This window comes from Dunckerocampus dactyliophorus, chromosome 8 (genome assembly GCF_027744805.1).
Source record: "Dunckerocampus dactyliophorus isolate RoL2022-P2 chromosome 8, RoL_Ddac_1.1, whole genome shotgun sequence".
NCBI classification, from domain to species: Eukaryota; Metazoa; Chordata; class Actinopteri; order Syngnathiformes; family Syngnathidae; genus Dunckerocampus; species Dunckerocampus dactyliophorus.
Genome location: NC_072826.1, coordinates 27,082,392 through 27,102,799, shown reverse-complemented (window position 1 = coordinate 27,102,799; position 20,408 = coordinate 27,082,392). Strand labels below are relative to the sequence as shown.

Genomic DNA, 20,408 nt, shown 5'->3' with positions numbered 1-20,408 from the left:
CACACACATGCTCACGCAAGTGGACAGAAAGTCAATATGGACCAGCGCCTGACACGGATCTTACATTTAACACACACACACACACACACACACACACACACACACACACACACACACACCTGAACAACACTTGAGGGAAATTGAGAGAAGGACTGTCACAGTGATCGATAAATCAATGAATCAAACGATAAATAAAAACAAAGTTCATTTTGCCGCAATAAATTGACATGTGCACGCATGCCTGTTTGTTTTCCTCGTCTCTCTTTACCACACAGACAAGAGGGTTCACTCTGCATCTGTCTGTGCACATTAGTGCTACAGTGGAATGAACGGAGAGATTGAACCCTCCTCTCAGCCATTCAGCCTCTTTGTCCCAGTATGTGGAGGCGGGGTTACTAATGAGTGGCAACACAGAGTGCTAGCAGCAAGTTAGCCTCGTGAGCAACCATACGCTACCATCAATGAAGGCACAAAAGCGGTGGTTTCCGAGGCGAATGCCACAGTCCCAGTGTGGGAATATTTTGGTTTTAAACAGAATGAACATGGTGAGTGCATGAACACCACCGAACCGATAGGAACCATCCTGTCCAGTTTTACCAACTGGGACAGCATAGTAAATATAAAACAAAACAGCACAAAATGGTGCACACTCACAGTGTCGTTCACTATGTCAAGCCTTCCTGTTATGGAATAATACTCATTGTTCATTATTTATTCAATTCAAGTGCAATTTTGTTCATAGGAACTTGATACTTAATTTTATTTATTGTATTTATTGTTGTGTGTGCTTTTAATTGGAGTGTTTTTTTTTCTTAACAGAGACAGGGTCTATTTTTTTAAAATTGTTTTTGGTTATGATTGTGATTTTTAAATTTTTTTTTAAGTGCAATTTTGCTAGAAGAGAGTCCATTTAATTTTCACCGGTTTTGTTTTGTTTTGTTTGTTTAATTTATTATGTTGTTTAATTAAAAAAAAAAAAAGCTCTTGACATTCCCATTACAATGTTAAATACTCTTGAGAAATTAAAGTTTATTGCTTTTGATACGATGTACTCGCATTATTATGCCATATAATTACTGAAAAAATGCGGTCAATATCGATTATTGACAATAATTTGTAGGACAATTATCCAGCAAAATTTGTTATCGTGACAGGCCTAATTGAGAGTAAAGGAAAAGGAAAACACATCTCACCCTTGACGGTCGCCATCCACCAGGACTCGAACCAAGATGCCTGTGACAGCCACCAGGATGGGGTAGTGATCAACACTCTCCAGACCTGAAACACACACATAACATAGCCTATTCCTTAAGCACATTTGGAGGGGGCGGGACTCCCGAGCCTGATTGAGAACAGCTTCTAGTCATTCTTTTATTTAAGTGTAAAATATACACGTTAAGTGACTGGAATTCATGGAACCAATGGTTTTGGGTTGTCCAGAGCTTTGATTAAGGGCAGGCTGGCATCTGTGTGTGTGCGTGTGTACCTGGCAGTCTCAAGTTGACAACGCGGTCAAACAGGTTCTTCTCCGCAGTCACTCTATTTAACACCTGGTTCAGCAGCTGCAGGACAGGACGGAAGAAGGCTTGTTTATTCATAATATCATATCATACAACAACAACAAAGAGTCATCTTATACATTTAGGACTAAATGAACTTTGGGGAACAAAGTCATTTGGGGAACGAGTGAGTCTTCCAAGTGGCGTTACAAAGACACATCAGACTCAAGCACTCTAGGTCTCGTGTGACCGACCTGAGCCAGGCGGCGCAGCAGGAGCTCGGCGGACGGACGCGACCAGTCCAAAAAGATCTCTGGAACCAGAGTGACCGTCATCTCCAGAACCCTCAGCAGGCTGACGGACAGGTCAAAACAGGTGGCACACACCTGGCAGGTGCAAGGACTCATTGAGGCGGCAGTGTGATCACTTTCACAGCTTGTTGTCTAAAAGCTTTTTCTTTTTTAAACTTCTTTGTCTTAAATGTAGTCAATAACATCATGAAGGGTGTGAGGCAAACAATCACATCTTCGTGTGGTTAATAACATCACCTTCAGCTGACGCGTATCCACAAAGTTCCTCTCTGGACGCTCGGCTGCCTGCTGGATCTGCAAGAAGAAGAAGACGGTGTAGTGTCCATGGCTGTTCAACAGCATCATCAGGCGTGCCTCACCTCCTGGATCATGCCGATGAACTCGGAAAAAGCCCAATTGAGCTGGTTGAGGACGCTGTTGAGGAAGGAGGCGGCCATGTCTTTGTCCACACTCAGCAGCTGGGCCATGTGTCTCTGCAGCAGCAGTGAGGGACACGGCTCTAAACCCATCAGACAAGAGATGACAGACGCCCTGAGCATGACCCCAAACCACAGTGGAAGCAGACGTCTAGAATCGGCAATCGGGGATGGACGCTATCACAGTGAAGTCTCAGCAAAGACGATGGCACAGAGACAAATTACGCAGCTTCCTGAGACACTTCAAGCGTCCTCTGGGGGGACAGCGCGGAGAGACAGCAAAGTCAAGCGTTGTTACGTCTGATAGGCTGTCTCTGTCCTGCTACCAGGAAGAAAGGAGCGGATGTGCTTGAAGCATCATGATTAGCATCAAATGCTCACCCGCTACACCCCCACTCTTACTAACATGTACTCATTGTTGACTGCAATTGTTTATAACATGCTAAATATATGTCAACTTCTTCTATGGTATTGTGCTCTTTTCTTAGCTTGTGAGCAGCGATGGATGCCACAGGCTGCCATATTTGTCCTGTATGTACAGTCAAGTGTTGTGACAAGAAAGTGGACTCTGATGACAGCACACAGGACAGGCTGCTAGGGGGGAGGAGGAGGGATCAACACCTTTACAAACACAAGGCCGAAAGAGGAATGGAAACCCGTTTCCGCCACTGAAAGAAAAAAAGTATCCCAATGGTAAGTCATAATTATGACATTAAAAGTCTAAATTATTAGGGATGTCCCGGATCGGGATCGGCTGCCGATCTGCTGTATTTTGAAGATCGGATAATATCTGCTTCCGCCACGAGATTGGGCCGATCCTGTTGCCGTGTTGCGTTCGTAACTGTGGGCCACACTCCAACATGGTAGGTGCGGTAATGCGCCTCAAAGCTGGTTGCGACTCGACTCCCCCAAGAAGAAGAAAACGCAACACCACCATGAAGACATGTCCACGGTGTACCGTGGTGAAGTTAGGTTTGAGCTGGACGCTGGATATTCGGCTCCGTAGCTACAGCAGTAGTTCCCCCTCACTGTGCCCGGACTGCTGTGTCATGGTGCCGAAAGCTCGCATGGGAAGTGTCGCTGTACAGGGGCGGAGCTCCGTGGCAGCCAATGCTGGCCGTGGCTACCCTTGGTCCCTCTCCGGCAACCCCACGTGCCATCAAGACATTGCAGTTGTCAACTTACTGCCACCCCTGTGTGAGTAATCGTCTCACCTTGGCCACCCCAATGAAAAATTTCTGGCTCTGCCAAATGTCGTTCTAACCGCTGGTTGTTTATGCTAGGGACCGTCAATGAATTACTTTTGTGTTGAAGAGAGTTTGTGGGGGAAAAAAAAGTCATATTTTAAATCACAAATAAATTCACCACAAATTAATCTCTAACCATGTCAAATGATTAGTCCTACCCTAAAAGTATTTTGCATCCCCATTTTTTCCAATTTAGTTTTTATTGGATGGACTTTGATGTGAATTTGATGTGAAAATGATAAGATCAAAAGTCAAAATAGTGAGATAAAAGTAGAAATTACGACATAAAAAGTCACAATTAAGATGGCAAAGTCCTAATTATGAGATAGAAAGTCAAAGTTATTTGATAAGAAAGTTATGATTATGAGATTAACAGTAAAAATTACGCGATAAAAAGTCATAATTATGATAGGCAAGTCATAATTATTAAATAGAAAGTCGATATTTTGAGTTAAAAGTCATAATTATGAAATAAAAGTAATAACCATCATAGGAAAATCATAATTATGAGATAGTCATTTAGTCATTTATGAGATAAAAAGTCATAATTATGCAATAAAAAGTAGAAAGTGTGAGATAAGTCATAATTAAGATACAAAAGTCATACTTATGAGCTAGAAAGTCCAAATTATGAGATACAAAAGTTATAATTATGAGATTAAAAAGTCCAAACTATGACATAAACAGTCATAATTATGGTAGGAAAGTCATAATTATGAGACAAGTTATTATGAGATAAATATCATGAGATAAATAGCAATTATGAGATAAATATCACATAATTATGATAATTACATCATAAGATAAATTATCTCAGAATTATGAAAGAAAAAAAGTCATAATTATGAGATAAGTCAAAATTATGAGATAGGAAAGTCATAATTATGAGATAGGAAAGTCATAATTATGACATCAAAAGTAGAAATGAGATAAAAAGTCAAAATGAAGAGACTAAAAGTTGAAATTATAAGATACAAACTGCACATGTGCAGAGTGCCATGTGATGAAGGCTCCAGTGAAGAAGGCAGCACAAGCTCAGTTTGCATCCCATAATTTCTACTTTTTATCTCGTAATTTGTTTTTTTAAACTTTTAATTTCAATTTTACTATCACATCATTATGTTTTATCTCATAATTTCAACTTTTTATTTCATAATTATGACTTTCTTATCTCATAATTATGACTTTTTATCTCAAAATTGCAAGTTATTTCATAATTATGACTTTCCATTGGGATATTTTTCCTTTCAGTTGCGGAAACGGGCTTCCATAGGATACTAACAGGACTGCTGAAAATAACAGAACTTACTTTGGAAACTAGCAATGGACAAATCCCCTGCATCGCATGCAAACAAGAAAAACATGCATCACTGTGCAGGACGTACAAACATGCAACAGCAACAACAGGAACAATAATCACATGATCCTTTCATCTGACAAACACAGACAACTCATGCCTCAGTGGCCTACTTCTATGCTCTTTGTTTGTGTGTGTGCGGGTGCGTGTGTGTGAGAGCGAGAGCATAGCTGTAGCATCATCATGACAACATAAATGATTCACCAAGAAACTTCCCATCATTGATGAGGCAAACAATGAGGGAATGTTTCCATCAAGAGGTGGAAGAAGCATCATGGATTTCTTTGATGAGGGACAGTCATCATCACCATGGCAACATGTGATAAAATCTGTGTTAACGTACTCTGGAGGCTGGGAAGGTTGGCGTCTTCAGGTTTGGTCTTCAGCAGGTGAGGCAGGCGAGTGTACCTGTAGCCAAAACCACAACCCTGCAAAACATGGCACACGCCTTCCATCACCGCGCCCGTGTCCCATTCGCGTCGTACACACACTTTGTGACACTCACCCTCCACAGCCTGACCAGGATCCAGTTGGTCTGGGCCCAGGGTCTCTGCTCGTACGGCGCCAGCAGGTTCCTCATCATGGCGACGCGTCTGAAACACACCGTAAGGTGACGTAGGCAAAGAGTCTGAAGACACGTGACCGCTGTGTGGCTGCACTCACTGCTCCTCGGGAATCCTCTCCACCGCCCTGAGGGATTGTGGATAGCAGACGTAGCTGGCGAGCGCCTGCATCAGCGAGTCTTTGATGTCTGCAGGAACATTCACACAAGAAGTTTCTCGCTGGCTTGGTGTCAGAAATGCATTTGTAATAATATTCGCACACAATAATACTGACTTATGTGCTCAGGGCTAGAGATCTCGTCTCCAAAGCAAGTCCGCCACATGCTTATCACCTGATTCAAATAGCTTAGGGTGTCTTGGCACGTGAGTCTGCCCTTCATCTTCTCTGTCCCCACAAGAGGAGATCACCCCTCCCCTTGGATATGTGCCTTCCTATATTAACTAACATTTTAGCATAAATAGTCAGACGTTTTCTTTGTATGTTCAGGTTGCATCGATTTGTATTTTATTCAATTGTACCGCTCATTATTCTCAAAGAACCCATCTCATTTCTCATCTATTTTGGAGCCATGAGCGTATGTGTTACATGGGAAGCGTTTTATGTTGTCGTTTTATGTCGTGTTTACCTGTTCCAACAATGCGTGGGTCTGCAAAGTGCTTGGAGAGGATGGCAGCCAGCTGAGTCAAAGTTTCCTCGTAGCCTGGCGGGACAACAATGGGATTACAGCGGTGACGCGGGTGTGATGCTGGTGTCAAACAGGAAGCTAAGGGTGTCACCTGGTAGTTCCTCCATGCTGCTGGCTGGACTGAAGTAATTCTTCAGAGCGCTGTATGCATTCATGGCCACGTTGAGGTACAACTCTGGCGTGAATGCGAACAATGAGCCCGTGTTGTCGGCGTGTTCGATGGTGCGTATACACACGCACAGCAGCCAGTAGATGTCCAGCATTTTCTCCTGGACACACAACACAAGAGCATGATGCACACTTGCTGTGTTCTTAAACAACACACACACACACACACACACACACACACACACACACACACACACACACACCTATCTGCTCACCTTAGAGTAGATGGTGGCGTTGATCCAGGCCAGTCTCCTGCTGAGGTGGTTCAACTTCTCAGCAAACACCTTCTGACTCTTGTGGAGCTCCTCCAGGATGTCTGACCTCTGCAGGAGCAACACAACACACTCAAAAGTGTGAACATGCACAGCATCTGCCCACCAAGCACGCAGGATGCTCCTTACTCGAGGAGGGCATCGTGCGATCTTCTCCTCCGTGTCCTTCAGTGCTGCTGCATACTCGTGAACGTCGTCCGCTACCACTACCATCTGCGCACACACACACATCGTAACAAGTTCACTTCGGTCTGTATTTTCTTACAGTAAAATATGTTTGAAATTAAAGACCATCTGGACACAACATTAGTGGTGTGTGTGATGTGCAGCAGGAAGAAGATGACCATTTTACACTATGTTTATTACGGTATAACACTGGGAGGACTTTCAATATTAGTGCAGACCTGCCAACAATGTATTAATCTGTCGTACCTGGCATGCAATTTGACTCTTGAACACGCCTGTATGCTTCACTACGCTCCATTTTGGTGCATTTCACTGGTTTCAGTTTCGAGTTCAGTCTGTACCAGGGGTCACCAACACGGTGCCCGCGGGCACCAGGTCGCCCCCTAAGTACCATACGAGTCGCCTGCCAGCCTGTTCTAAAAATAGCTCAAATAGCGCCACTTACCAGTAGGCTGCATCACATTTTTTTGGTTGCTTTTCTTGTTAAAATCACACTTGACACATGAATTTCATGACACATGAATCACACATGCATTTCTCTTGGAGATTAATAAAGTATCTGTCTATCTATCTACTTAGATGTAAAATGGAAATGACAATATATAAAAAAAACTTGAGATGACTGACCGCCAAAAAGATGGCAGAAACACAATATTCATAATTTTTTTTAAACGGCACAAAGTGGAGAGACATTTCACAACGTGTCACACAAGCTACCATGCTAACTACACACAGGGAAGCTCACCACGAGCGGAAAGAGCCTGTGAGTTAAAGGCAGCTTTGTGCAAACAGCTTTCTTTTTTTCATGATACCGATTAAAAACTCCCAAAAAGCAACCGAAGCCTCATTTATAGCTACGCAGCTCTTGATTAAGAAAAAGACGGTCTTGTCCTCCTGTGGGGGCATGACAGAAAATTAATGAGAACCAATGTTGTATAAAAATATGATAAAGCCATGTGTGTAGAGCACATGTGTCAAACTCGTGCCTTGGAGGGCCGAGACGCTGCAGGTTTTCTCTCCAACCAGTTTCTTCAGCAGGTGATTTAATTGATGAGCTCCTTCCCTCAAACTGAAGGTGTTGATCATTAAAATCATCTGATTTAGTGACTGGCTGGAAAGAAAACCTGCAGTGTCTCCATGGCATGAGTTTGACACCCCTGGTGTAGACTGTCTCTATATATGAACTCAGGGAGGTGGAGGCGTGGAACTAAAAGGTGAGCGCCATCAACTAGCAGCTAACTTTCCATTCCAGCATCATCAACTTCCCATTTGAGGCAGCAATGTCATCACCTCCATATAAAGGGAGCAAACAACAAGTCGTGCCAGCAGGGTGATGCTCTCGAGATAAAGGCTGCGCCGCTCCAGCAGTGCAGCTTGGAATGAGAAAAAGAGCGAGCCAATATCGAGAGGTCAAGAGGACAATTTGTCTGAGGGAAGGCAGGAGGGCTTAGAGAGAGATCAGACAGGAAATAGAGGAGCCAACATCAACACAGCAAAAAAAGAAATCACCAAGGTCGCCAAGAGCGCCTTTCTGTCGTCATGGAAACACAGGAAAACGACTCAAAGCGATCGTCAAAGTTCATGTGTTGATTGCTGATGTGATCACATGATCGGCCACAGAAGCAAACAAGTCTTGCTAGTAGCAACTCAAGCCTGAATGATGCTTCAGCGTCGTCACTATGCCAGCCCTTCTGACAGCATCTTGACTGATTTATAGACTTACGGTGGAGGATGATGCGTGATTTGCAGTTCTGCACCAAAACAACACTTGGACAAGATATGTTTAAGATATTGTTGATTGTGATTATGATTGACATCATATTCATATAGCTGCTCATAATGATATAGTCATATTACCACTCATATTTATATTACTCATATAACCAGTCATATGTTTATCATATTCATATAACTGCTCATATTTATATCATAACTGCTCATGTTTAAGATGTTGATATAACTTCTCATACTGATATCATATTCACATAAACACTCATTTATATCATAATTGCTCATGTTTTTCATACTCATATAACTGCTCCTCTTGATCCATCCATCCATCCATCTTTTATGCCACTTATCCTCATTAGGGTCATGGGGGTTTGCTGGAGCCTATCCAGGCTGACTTTGGGCAAGAGGCAAGGTACACCCTGGATTGGTCGCCAGCCAATTGCAGGACACATACATACTGTTTGCCTTACTGATTCCTTTTTTTTTTTTTTTTTTAAACTTTTGTCACACTTAAATGTTTCAGAACATCAAACAAATTTAAATATTAGTCAGTGACAACACAACTGAACACAAAATGCAGTTTTTATTACTAAGGAAGAAAAAAAAATCCAAACCTACTTAGCCCTGTGTGAAAAAGTGATTGTCCTCCTGTTAAAACATAACTTAACTGAAATTGAGATCTATCAGTCTGCAAAAAGTTATAAAACCATTTCTAAATCTTTGGTACTCCAGCAAACCACAGTGAGAGCCATTATCCACAAATGGCGAAAACATGAAACAGTGTTGAACCTTCCCAGGAGTGGCTGGACCAAAATGACCCCAAGAGTGCAGCGACGACTCATCCAAGAGGTCACAAAAAAAAAAACCCACAACAACATCCAAAGAACTACAGGCCTCACTTGCCTCAGTTAAGGTCAGTGTTCATGACTCCACCATAAGAAAGACACTGGGCAAAGACGGCCTGCATGGCAGAGTTCCAAGACCAAAACCACTGCTGAACAAAAAGAACATTAAGTCTCGTCCCAATTTTGTCAGAAAACATCTTGATGATCCCCAAGACCTTTGGGAAAATACTCTGTGGTCTGCGAGACAAAAGTTGAACTTTTTTGAAAGTGTATGTCCCATTTCATCTGGCGTAAAAGTAACACTGCATTTCAGAAAAAGTCATACCAACAGTAGAATATGGTGGTGGTAGTGTGATGGTCTGGGGCTATTTTGCTGCGTCAGGACCTGCCAGATTTTCAGTGATAAATGGAACCATGAATTCTGCTGTCTACCAAAAAATCCTGAAGGAGAATGTCCGGCCATCTGTTGGTGGCCTCAAGCTGAAACCAACTTGGGTTCTGCAGCAGGACAATGATCCAGAACACACCAGCAAGTCCACCTCTGAATGGCTGAAGACTTTGGAGTGGCCTAGTCAAAGTCCTGACCTGAATCCTATTGAGATGTTTTGGCATGACCTTAAAAATGCGCTTCATGATGGAAAACCCTCCAATGTGACTGAATGACAACAATTCTGCAAAGATGAGTGGGCCAAAATGCCTCCACAGCGTTGTATCTCCAAGAGATCAATAATAGTCAAATCAAATATCCAACACAAATATATTCATTTAACTGTTCATATTTGCGTATGGCATATTTCTTTGCTGGGATGCTCCTGAATCACAGCCCTGTGATTTGTGTTGCCGCTGATGCAAACTGAGAATTTTTGGGAGGTGCACATCAATCATGCTTGGCTGGAAGGTTTGGAGGGGGAGGAGCCAGCCAGCGTAGCTTACGTGGGCGCCGTGACGCTGCAGCGTCATTCAGTGAAGAAATGTTTGAATGTGAAAGGCTCTTTTTAAGCAGTGCTGCAGTGTCGTCGTCCTTTGACACGTTTCTACCAACGCTTGCAACAACAGCAGTACAAAATAGAAGAGTTTATGGATGGACAGCAAAAGAACTTTGTTGGCTATGTGGCTCATGAATCCAGCAATGAAATATGCAACATGAACCTTTTCTTTTCATATCCTGGCTGATGTGCATGTGACACGTGATACCGTGAGCATGCACATTCACATGCAGCCACATTGAGGACGTCAGTGGAAAAGAAACACAATACAATCACTCACTGCAAAGGGCTAGCTAAATGTATGCTAGGAAAGGAATATATTATTATTATGATGATGAATTATTCATCTACCATGAAGCAGTGAAGATGAAAGAAAGCAACACACCTTCCCCAGCTGCTGATGAACACTCAGGTTGTACATCATCACAATGCCATCAATGATCTCCAGCAGGGACTTGTCCGCCATTGGCTGATCCGACTCTTCCAGAGGTCGCCCAAGCAACAAGCCGTCATTACCATGGCTACCCTCGACTTGAGGTGGGAGACAAAGAGTAGACGTGTGATTGTTGGTTCATTAGAAGGCATCTTTCTACTCTGTGTTCTCTCAGCTTTGTTTGGTGACTTCCTGTCTCGACAGGAAGTGGCGATAATAAATGGTTACTGATGCCACGAGAGAAAGCAGCGTGCTGCCACTGTGGCTTCACGTCAAATGACTCACTGTCCTCCTCGGTCCGCTGCTCCACAGCAAGGGTGCGAACTTTGACCTTCTCGGGTTGGCTGAGGGGTCGTCTGGGGGTCATTAGGCTGACGGCGGCCGTGCTGAGGAATCGATTGGCTCGACCCAGGGTGGGCGAGCTCAGCCAGCTGGGTCTTGCTAGAGCTCCGCCCATCGCCACAGCGCCAAACGGCCTCTGATGGTTAGCAGGAGGCAACAGAACAAAGAAAACACAAAGATGCCGTTGCTGCGTCTCACTTGGCACACTTCTGTACGGAACACTTAAGCGCGTAAGTGTATGGCAAAACACAGTACACTATCAGCACCCGCTTCTTACACACTCAATACGTTGAGTGTGCAGTGATGGACACTTTAATGCTACTAAAAATATAATAATAAACTCATTTGTAATGACTGTCCAATGGAGAAGTGGGGAAAAAAAGACGACAGATATTTTTGGGCCACATGATAAAAAAAAAAAAAAAGAAAGGATGGAACTTTCCCACTTTGATATTTTGTAAGATATGCTAAGAAGCCGTCCGCAGTAATGCGGTCGCTGTACCAGACTGTCGTGGTGAAGAGAGAGCTGAGCCAGAAGGCAAAGCTCTCAATTTACCGGTCGATCTATATCCCCACACTCACCTATGGTCATGAGCTTTGGGTCGTGACCGAAAAAACCGAGATCACAGATACAAGCGGCTGAAATGAGTTTCCTCCGTAGGGTGGCTGGACGCACCCTAAGAGATAGGGTGAGGAGCTCAGTCATCCGGGAGGGGCTCAGAGTAGAGCCGATGCTCTAGAGAGGAACCAGCTGATGTGGCTTGGGCATCTAGTCCGGACCCCAGAGCAGGCCTAGGACACGCTGGAGGGAGTATGTCTCACAGCTGGCCTGGGAACGCCTTGATGTCCTCCCGGTAGAACCGGAAGAGGTGGCCGGGGACCAGGAAGTCTGGGCTTCCCTACTGAGACTGCTGCCCCCACGACTCGGACCCAGATAAACGGAAGAAAATGGAATAGAAATGGAATTGTAAGAAGTTATATATATTTTAAGAAAAAAATGCATCTCAGCTTTGTCATAGAGGTGAAAAGGCCTATTATTACCCTAGTTTCCTGCGTCTAAGACGCTACTTTTTTCTTAAACTTTGAATCCTGCGGCTTATACAGCGGTGCGGCTAATTTATAGCCATGTTCTAATCTCGTGACATCTCCTTTACTCCAGAACTACTAATAATAGTTTCAATACTGTGCCGCTCATGAGTCAGTCAGCTCTTTTTTGGGCAGGAGCCAATCACAAGCTATAAAAGGAACTCACGACAAGCTTGTCAACCCATCGGAAATCGCAGGTCATTGCTCAACAGTCTTGACTCACAGTGTCCTGTTACAACTAAAGCTAAAATCATCACACAGCAAGTTAACACTCAAAGGTAAGTAAGAGTACTATACTAATAATATACAAGTACCAATACGAGTTTAGAATAAAAAAATATTTTAACAGCTTCCCATCATGCATTTCTTCCCAGCAAAGCATTTAATTGGCCACGGCTGCTGCAATGATTCATTTCATCATTGCAGCGCCCCTCACTGTTGATGCACTACACTGCTGATGGGGATGTCATACAGCTTCATCTCAAAAAATCCCAACTATTCCTTTAGAATATCAACTTTATGCTCCTACAATGACGCTACTTTCCTCATATTACATTATACAGTACTTGTAAAATTACCACTTTTTCTTGTTAGATTACCACTTTTTTCCTCTTAATATTTTGACTTTATTGTTGTAAATTTACTGCTGATTTTTCCGTTTTTTGCTCTTGATTTTTTTCCCCAGTTTTCCAGATAAATTATATTTTTAGAATGTGCTGCCATGGGCCGTACTTAGGACAGCCTGGTGTAGAACAGCAGCCATGGATTTGGGACAACACTACACTCTCACACTTTGCGCACTCAGGAAGTAAGTACTCGGTGTACTTATGGAAGTATTCCATTTTAGACCGTCCATGACAACACAAGAACAACAACAATGTGATTTCTTCCCATTTGATATAATAAAGTTGATTAGGATGTGGCTTTCTGTGTACTCTCAAGGCTCAAGCAAAGACAGTGTGATGGGAACCTGCGCTGCGCCGCTCTCCTCGTCCTCGTCAAGGTCGTCCATGGAGGTAGCCTGGATCTCTGCGGGGTCGATGATAATGTTGGCTTTACTCGCCAAATCATCTGGAGGAAGACAACATGGCAGAGATGACCAGGCATTAACTTTGAAATATTAGGCATTAACCCAAAACAATGTGGAAGTCGCAACAAGAGTCTGAGAAAAGTGAAGAAAATGCAGAGTTGTGCCTCCAATCTTCAGGACTTTTAGCTAGTCTCTTGTACGTCAGCCAGGCCCACTTCAAATCAATACATCTAACAGCTCTTTCCACCTGGGTGAAGCGCACGCGTGCGAAAGCACATGTTGCCAGGTGTCGTGTGCGTTGGTGCGGAGCTGTGAGGTGCTCCACACTCCAAAGTGATGGACAGCAAGCCTCATTGGCTGCCTGATAACACTAAAACAAACATGCGCTCATTAGGCAGCTCATCATGGTCCTGCCTGTTGACGAGTCACGAGTCGTGAGGCGCTCAATCAAACTGATTAGTGAGCTAATCAATAACTGAGGTCAGGCTACGTTAAATGCAGGTACAGAGTGGTGAAGGCGCTGCTGATTTACACGCTTAACGACGAGATGTTAATCAAGAGCCCATTCCGGCAGCCAGCACGCCAACACTGATGAGACGCCAGGGAGGGAGAACATCTTCAACGAGAGGATGATGAAGACCGCTCAGCACTGACGGAAACACCAACTGTGAGGAAGCAACAACGGCTTTACGGCTTACCCTCTATCATAATCATCACAATAATCCAAACACATTTGTTGTTCCCTGAATGAACGGGAATGACACACAATGGCGGCTCACGTCCTCGGTGTGACATCACCACAACCGCCGCAGCCATACAACCTCCATAAACGCCACATTAGCAGAACTACTGCAGTAACGTGTCATTGTCACCGGAACGTGTGCACAGCAACTGCACCCCCTCGTGGAGCACAGCTCCACTTCACGTGTTGTGTTTTCCTCCACAGGACCACCAACCTTTCAGTGTCTTCTTGAGGTGCGACAGGAGACCCCCCAGCCTCTGCAGGTCAAAGTAGTCCACCTTCCCATTGTAGAAGAGCTGGGGAGGGACGTACACCACTGGAGCAGGAAGGCCCCGGAGGAACATGTCAAGTGGAGACGGGAGAGGAAGAGAAATGAAAAGAAGGTGAGATGTGAGGGATGTCATGGGAAATCACCACAAACAAACAAACTAAATTAACATGCAGGAGCTGCTCAAGCTCACAGCTTAGCGTCCTTCCCTGCTCATGGTGAGGTCTTCACACACGCACACAACCACACTAACGGTCATGGAGCTGTCACAGAGGTCATTGGACAACAAGAAGATATGGAGGGCATGTGTGGATTTAAAGGATGGCTCTATACCATCACTGTTGATGCTGGCCGGACTCTTCCTGCTGCCTTCATCCCAGCAGGCGCGCACAGCCGTGATGAGCCGGTGCAGGAAACACACCATGTACTCTGGAGGGCACAGAGCTGTAGGATGCTGCGCGCGCGCACACACACACACACACACACACACATGCGCGCTTTTATGCAGGATTCATCATCTCAAGGTCACACAGAAATTACTTTAAGGTCACTAAACGTTTGACCTTCAGTGATAAGGCTCTTACCCCTCTGTTGCTGGCATTCTCTTGCAAGAACTTGCGAAACTTATTGAGGAAAATGTAGCGTGACGCTTGGCCCTGCAGCAAGCAAAAACACACACGTACGCTGCATGAAAAATGTGTGAAAACCACCTCCTCCACATTTATGACCCGTCTTTCTCCTATTCGATTGTCACACCCTCAGGCTACACGATGATGCGGTCTATGTGAATACTTTGGGTACTTCTATGGACACTTTCATCATCTGTATTTTGTGTGTGTGTGTGTGGTTTGTTTATAGAATGCACACAGAATAATGAACAACTCTGTTTATTCCTCTTTTAAAGCACTGTGGGCACTGTGCTGATGGGGTGTTCAAGCACATTGCGTGTTTCTCAGTGTTAGAGCAGTGGTGTCCAAACTGCGGCCCAGTGGCCATTTGTGACTTTTTATTGGCCCGTGGCACATTCTAAAAATAGAAAACAAACAAAAAAAACAAACAAAAACAATTGAAAAATCCAAATAAAGTCAAAAGGGAAAAAAGTCACAATTTCACAAGAAAAAAAAAGTTGTCATTTCACAAGAATAAAGTCATAAAAGAAAAAATAAAGTTTTAGTAGCATTTTAGTAGTTAAATATTAACAAACAAAGACAAGTCCTAATACTATGTTAAACAAACAAGACATAAAAAGAACTAAAAAATTAGGAAAAAGTTGTAATATTACACATGTACATGAGCCATGGACTCATTCCAAACGGTGGATGTCTTCTACCTTCACATGTCACTTGATAAAGCTCATTTACATTTTACACAAGGGGTGTCCAAACAGCCATTCTAAAAATGTAATTTATCAAGAAAACAAAAAAAAAAGCAAGAGCATAGATTTTTTTTAAAAAATCAGCAATAATTTTACAAGAATAAATATTAAATATTAAAAGAAAAAAGTTGTAATTAAATGAGAAAGAGTTGTAATTTTACTAGAATAACGCTGTAATAGTAAGAGGAAAAATAAGGTTGCTTTTATAGCTTAGAGGTTGAAATATAACTTTTTTTGAAAAAGACATTCTTTTATAAAAGTCTGAAGATTATGAGAAACAAACACAACAAAGAGGAAAGTTGTAATTTTTGGAAAATTAGGTTGGTGGAAAAGTTAATAATATGGGGATAAAGTCAAAATACTATGGGAATAAAGTGATAATATTATGAGAATCCATTTTTAAGAAAGTTTAAATATCCACTCATCACTGTTCACCAACAAGTCTTCAATAAAGGAAAGAGTCATGTTAAAATATGCATTTATACATTCCATTCATCATTTATAAGTATCCGCCTTTGTTTTCAACATGTAAAACTAGAATTATTCACTATAAAATGTGTTTTGAGTTCATATTTCTAGTCAATTGAATTAAAATGATTTCTTACAGGAAGAAATTGATTCGGTTTGTGTCTGTTTCAGTTGTCGTTTGCCCTTTTGGAACAGATCAATGACAAAAAGCAGACTTTCCACTGCAATGTGACAGTAGATTCAAAGAATGTGCTTTTACTGCCATCTAGTGTCTACTTATGGGCTGCCCAAGGGAAGAAAAAAAAAAAGTAAAATTTTTTTTTTTAAGATGATATACAGCTAATAACACGCTTAGTATGTTTTTTGATCAACGTCAAAAATGTACGCCACAGTTTTGCCTCGGGTAGCACGCATTCTCTGGTTATCATACAATATAGCGCGCATCTTGTCGTGTTATAAATACACTGGGTGAGTAATATATATACAGTATACACACACACACACACACACCTGTATATACATATACACACACACACACAAAAAAAACAACTCTTCCTTCAGCCACCCCCCATCACCCCTGGTAGGGTGAGTGGCTGTTCACCTTAAGCTCAGGTCCTCTACCAGAGGCCTGGGAGCTTGAGGGTCCTGCGCCGTATCTTATCTGTTCCTAGGACTGCGCTCTTCTGGACGGCGATGTCTGATGTTTCTCCAGGTATCTGCTGGAGCCACGGCCCCCAGTGCTCCTATGACTAGGGGCACCACTGTCGTGTTCACCTTCCAGGCTCTCTCCAGCTCTTCCTTGAGCCCTTGGTATTTCTCTAGTTTCTCGTGTTCCTTTTTCCTGATATTGCTATCATTGGGGGTGGCTACATCGATCACAACTGGTCTGTATTCGGTTTACCCCTCTCATTTTCCACCACCTTGGGAGGTGTTTCCCATTGCAATCTAGGGGTCTCCAGTCCATATTCTGCACAGATGTTTCTGTACAGCAGGGGTCACCAACGTTTTTCCTTGTGAGAGCTACTTTTACAAAATGAAACTGGCCAAGAGCTACTCATTTTTGTAACAATTATTTTCAGAGCTTATTTTAAACCCAAACAAAGCGAATATGCTTGTTTTACCAGAACATTAACAAAATGCTGGTGTCCACAACTCACATTTTTTATTTCAGAATGCATTTCTTTCTACTGTTCTTTCATTATTAACTGAAAACCTGAACGAAAAGCAGGCTTGCAGGCACCTCATGTGGTTGTGGGGGGCTACCTTGTGCCCAAGGGCACCATGTTGGTGACCCCTGCTGTACACTATACCGGCTACTTGGTTATGGCGTTCCATGTATTCTGCACCTGGGATCCTGCCTGGTGTGGTAGATCTGGGCCTCTATTGCTCTGGTGCTCAAGGCCTACATTCACAAAGACATTCACTAAGTGCTTCATCCCTTGGGGTCATCTTCCTGATGTATTCGTGCAGCTTGGATGTTTCGTCTTGGATAGTGGTCCTGATGCTCACTAATCCTCGGCCTCCCTCTTTGCGCTTAGCGTATAGCCTCTGGATACTGGATTTGGGGTTGAACCCTGCATGGTGAGCAGCTTCCGTGTTTTAACATCTGTAGTCTGAACTTCCTCCTTTGGCCAGTTTATTGTCCCAGCAGGGTATCTGATCACTGGCAGGGCATAGCTGTTAATTTCCCGGATCTTGTTCTTGCCATTGAGCTGACTTCTCAGGACTTGCCTTACACGTTGCAGATACTTGGCCGTTGCAGATTTCCTTCTACTATTCTACCCTCTGAGAGTGCAACACCATCTGTATGGACTACCTTCCCTCTCTTTGTTACCATTTGGCCACATTTCTCTAGTTCGAATGACATTCCGATGTCCCCGCTATAGATCCTGGTGGTGTCTATCAGTGAGTCAATGTCTCGCTCTTAGTGTACAGCTTGATGTCATCCATGTAGAGGAGGTGACTGATGGCGGCCCCATTCTTAAGTCAGTATCCATAGCCAGTCTTGTTGATTAATTGGCTGAGGGGGTTCAGGCCTATGCAGAACAGCAGCGGCGACAGAGCATCTCCTTGGTATATGCCACATTTGATGGAGACTTGCGCAATTGGCTCGAAGTTGGCCTCAAGGGTGGTCTGCCACAGCCTCATTGAGTTTGCAAACGTTTATAGAGTGAGGAAGCTTACCAAACCATAAATTAAGCCTGTTCATGTTTTTATTTTGCGCTAGCACGGCTATGTTGTAAAAAAAGTGTCTATATTTGGACATTGAAATGTTACATGTAAAGCATGTCTACTTTTGTTGTGAAATTAACAATATTTTCTCTGATAATTTTGTCATGATTTCTACTTAGAATTAAAGAATGATGTCTGAAATTGGCTTCTAATGTGTTTTATTCAAATATTCTCAGTGTAAAAAAAAAAAAAAAATGTCGTGTAATCATTAGTGAAATGTACATAACCTTCATGACCGGCTGCCGATAAAAATTTCGAAGAACATAATTCCATGGAAAAACAAACCCCATGATGATTACAATGGTATATGTTCATGGAATAATTACTCAACTCTGCAACTAAAATGATTTTTTGTGTATTAAAGAGTAAAATAAGATTATTTGAACAAAAGTCTAACACCCAAATTTCGTGTCCGGGCCGTTATGTACGTACACTTTGAGCTCACAGCGTAAATTGCGTATTGCTAGTAAATATTGAATTAGAAAATAAAAAGTGCCTTCTTGGGGCAAACAAAACTTGTATCCTTCCGCCGGTTATTCGCCAAATACGCGTTCAGCGGATGAATGTGTCGTCGTGTCCGGCATTTTGTGTCAGCGTTATGTACAGGAGGTTACGTTCAGTCACGATTTCGGAGAAGCAGTATCATTGAATTCGACGAGCAATCGGCGGTTTAACAACCATTGTCAAGTCTAAGGTAAGATTTTTTCATTTTTATATATATTGGAGAAGATCTTTATGCACTCTAAAATGATTTTTTTGGTCGGGTGAGTTACAAATTTTGTGTTTATCGAGCAGTGTAACTCGTTTTGACAGCCGTTGTTTTGACCTCTCGTAGGTAGCCATTCGCGTCCTAGTTAGGTATGTGCACGGAGCGGGCAAAAGTGGGCAAAATTATTCATCATTACTAGTAGGATTTTACTTACTTTTATCCGTCATATTATATGTCGTTGACATTTATCCGAACCAAATCAATTCTAGCGTGTTCACTAATAAATTGCTCCGTACATAACTCGGAAGCAATCAGCGTGTCCCTCAGCAACCCGTGTTTTAATGTGTTCACAGATTAAAGAATGGCAAGAAAGTTTGTGTGCCACTATGGAAGATGTAATGTGCATAACTTGGTGTCCGCATTTGATTTTTGCCATATTTTCAGAGCTTTAACTCAAGATCTAGACTTGTCACTTGTTTTTATTTACTTTATGATACTCTCTCAAATATAAGTTACTTTTCTAACAAAAGTCAAATCTATGCAGAGATAACGGCACAAAGTGTACACCGAGTTATGTACACCACATTTAAAAAAGAGTGAACTTCGGAGGGTTGCTATGGGAAATGGAAGATGTCTCGAGCTCTGGTATGTTGGGTGTGTGTTTTGCAATGTTTGAAGTTTGTGTTGATAACATTACCAAGGTCTATCCACGAGTTTGAAATTTTACCCAAAATGTAACACTTGGGTACCCTTGATCTGAGCCATGCACATATATTATATACAGTAAATATACAAAAAACCCTGTTAATCCATGTGATCAGTCTTGCTTGATTTCACTCATGGAAAATTGGTATCAGAATTGGCAGCATAAAACCCTTATCGGAGCATCCCTAATCGTTACTAGTTTTATTCTTATATAACATTTATATGTAGCATGTACTGTATACATAACATTTTGTAAAATGTATACTTAAGATTTACATTCGTATTTAGATTTACCATTTAGATATAACTATATATATATATATATATATATATATATATATATTCACAATTTACAGCATTTAAATTTAGATTACACATTTCGATTTAGCATTTAGTGTCACCATTTAATTCCTATTTCAAATAGCAACTTAAACTTAAATGTGAGAAAAAAAGGGAGCTAAAAATTCCAAATGTGTCATAAAAAGTATGGATACTTTCAGCAAGCCATATATACAGTTAGATTACTGTGTGTGTGTATCCATAGTAGGGGATTGTTGTTGTAAATCAGCATTCTGGTGGCTAGCTAGCAAGGACATGCTAGATCCTATATTGTGAAATAGATGCCAATAGCATGGACAGTGACAAATAAAAAAGGTGCACCTACCGAGGTTTTGTCCTTGTTGTTGAGCAGCAGCCTGAGGATCTGCACTTGCAGCTCCTCCACCACTAGGGGGAGAAAAAGAGCTCATCA

General features: G+C 42.5%; 1 protein-coding gene across 5 annotated transcripts in view; it reads right to left on the bottom strand.

The window, feature by feature from the left end:
• The window catches only part of LOC129186562 (E3 ubiquitin-protein ligase RNF123), a 51,299-nt gene that overhangs the window by 19,776 nt on the left and 11,115 nt on the right, over positions 1 to 20,408 (bottom strand). For 4 of the 5 annotated variants that reach the window (XM_054784936.1, XM_054784933.1, XM_054784934.1 and 1 more), the window contains 20 exons: positions 20,322 to 20,383; positions 14,753 to 14,824; positions 14,502 to 14,622; positions 14,115 to 14,216; positions 13,099 to 13,199; positions 10,986 to 11,178; positions 10,653 to 10,798; positions 6,649 to 6,732; positions 6,463 to 6,570; positions 6,171 to 6,348; positions 6,020 to 6,094; positions 5,494 to 5,581; positions 5,336 to 5,423; positions 5,174 to 5,258; positions 4,783 to 4,809; positions 2,170 to 2,309; positions 2,048 to 2,104; positions 1,754 to 1,885; positions 1,487 to 1,562; positions 1,194 to 1,278 (listed from right to left, as the gene is read on the bottom strand). In XM_054784936.1, the coding sequence (XP_054640911.1) occupies positions 1,194 to 1,278; positions 1,487 to 1,562; positions 1,754 to 1,885; positions 2,048 to 2,104; positions 2,170 to 2,309; positions 4,783 to 4,809; positions 5,174 to 5,258; positions 5,336 to 5,423; positions 5,494 to 5,581; positions 6,020 to 6,094; positions 6,171 to 6,348; positions 6,463 to 6,570; positions 6,649 to 6,732; positions 10,653 to 10,798; positions 10,986 to 11,178; positions 13,099 to 13,199; positions 14,115 to 14,216; positions 14,502 to 14,622; positions 14,753 to 14,824; positions 20,322 to 20,383 (2,020 nt within the window). The remainder of the gene's footprint in view (positions 1 to 1,193; positions 1,279 to 1,486; positions 1,563 to 1,753; positions 1,886 to 2,047; positions 2,105 to 2,169; positions 2,310 to 4,782; positions 4,810 to 5,173; positions 5,259 to 5,335; positions 5,424 to 5,493; positions 5,582 to 6,019; positions 6,095 to 6,170; positions 6,349 to 6,462; positions 6,571 to 6,648; positions 6,733 to 10,652; positions 10,799 to 10,985; positions 11,179 to 13,098; positions 13,200 to 14,114; positions 14,217 to 14,501; positions 14,623 to 14,752; positions 14,825 to 20,321; positions 20,384 to 20,408) is intronic. The other variant, XM_054784935.1, reaches the window with a different exon arrangement.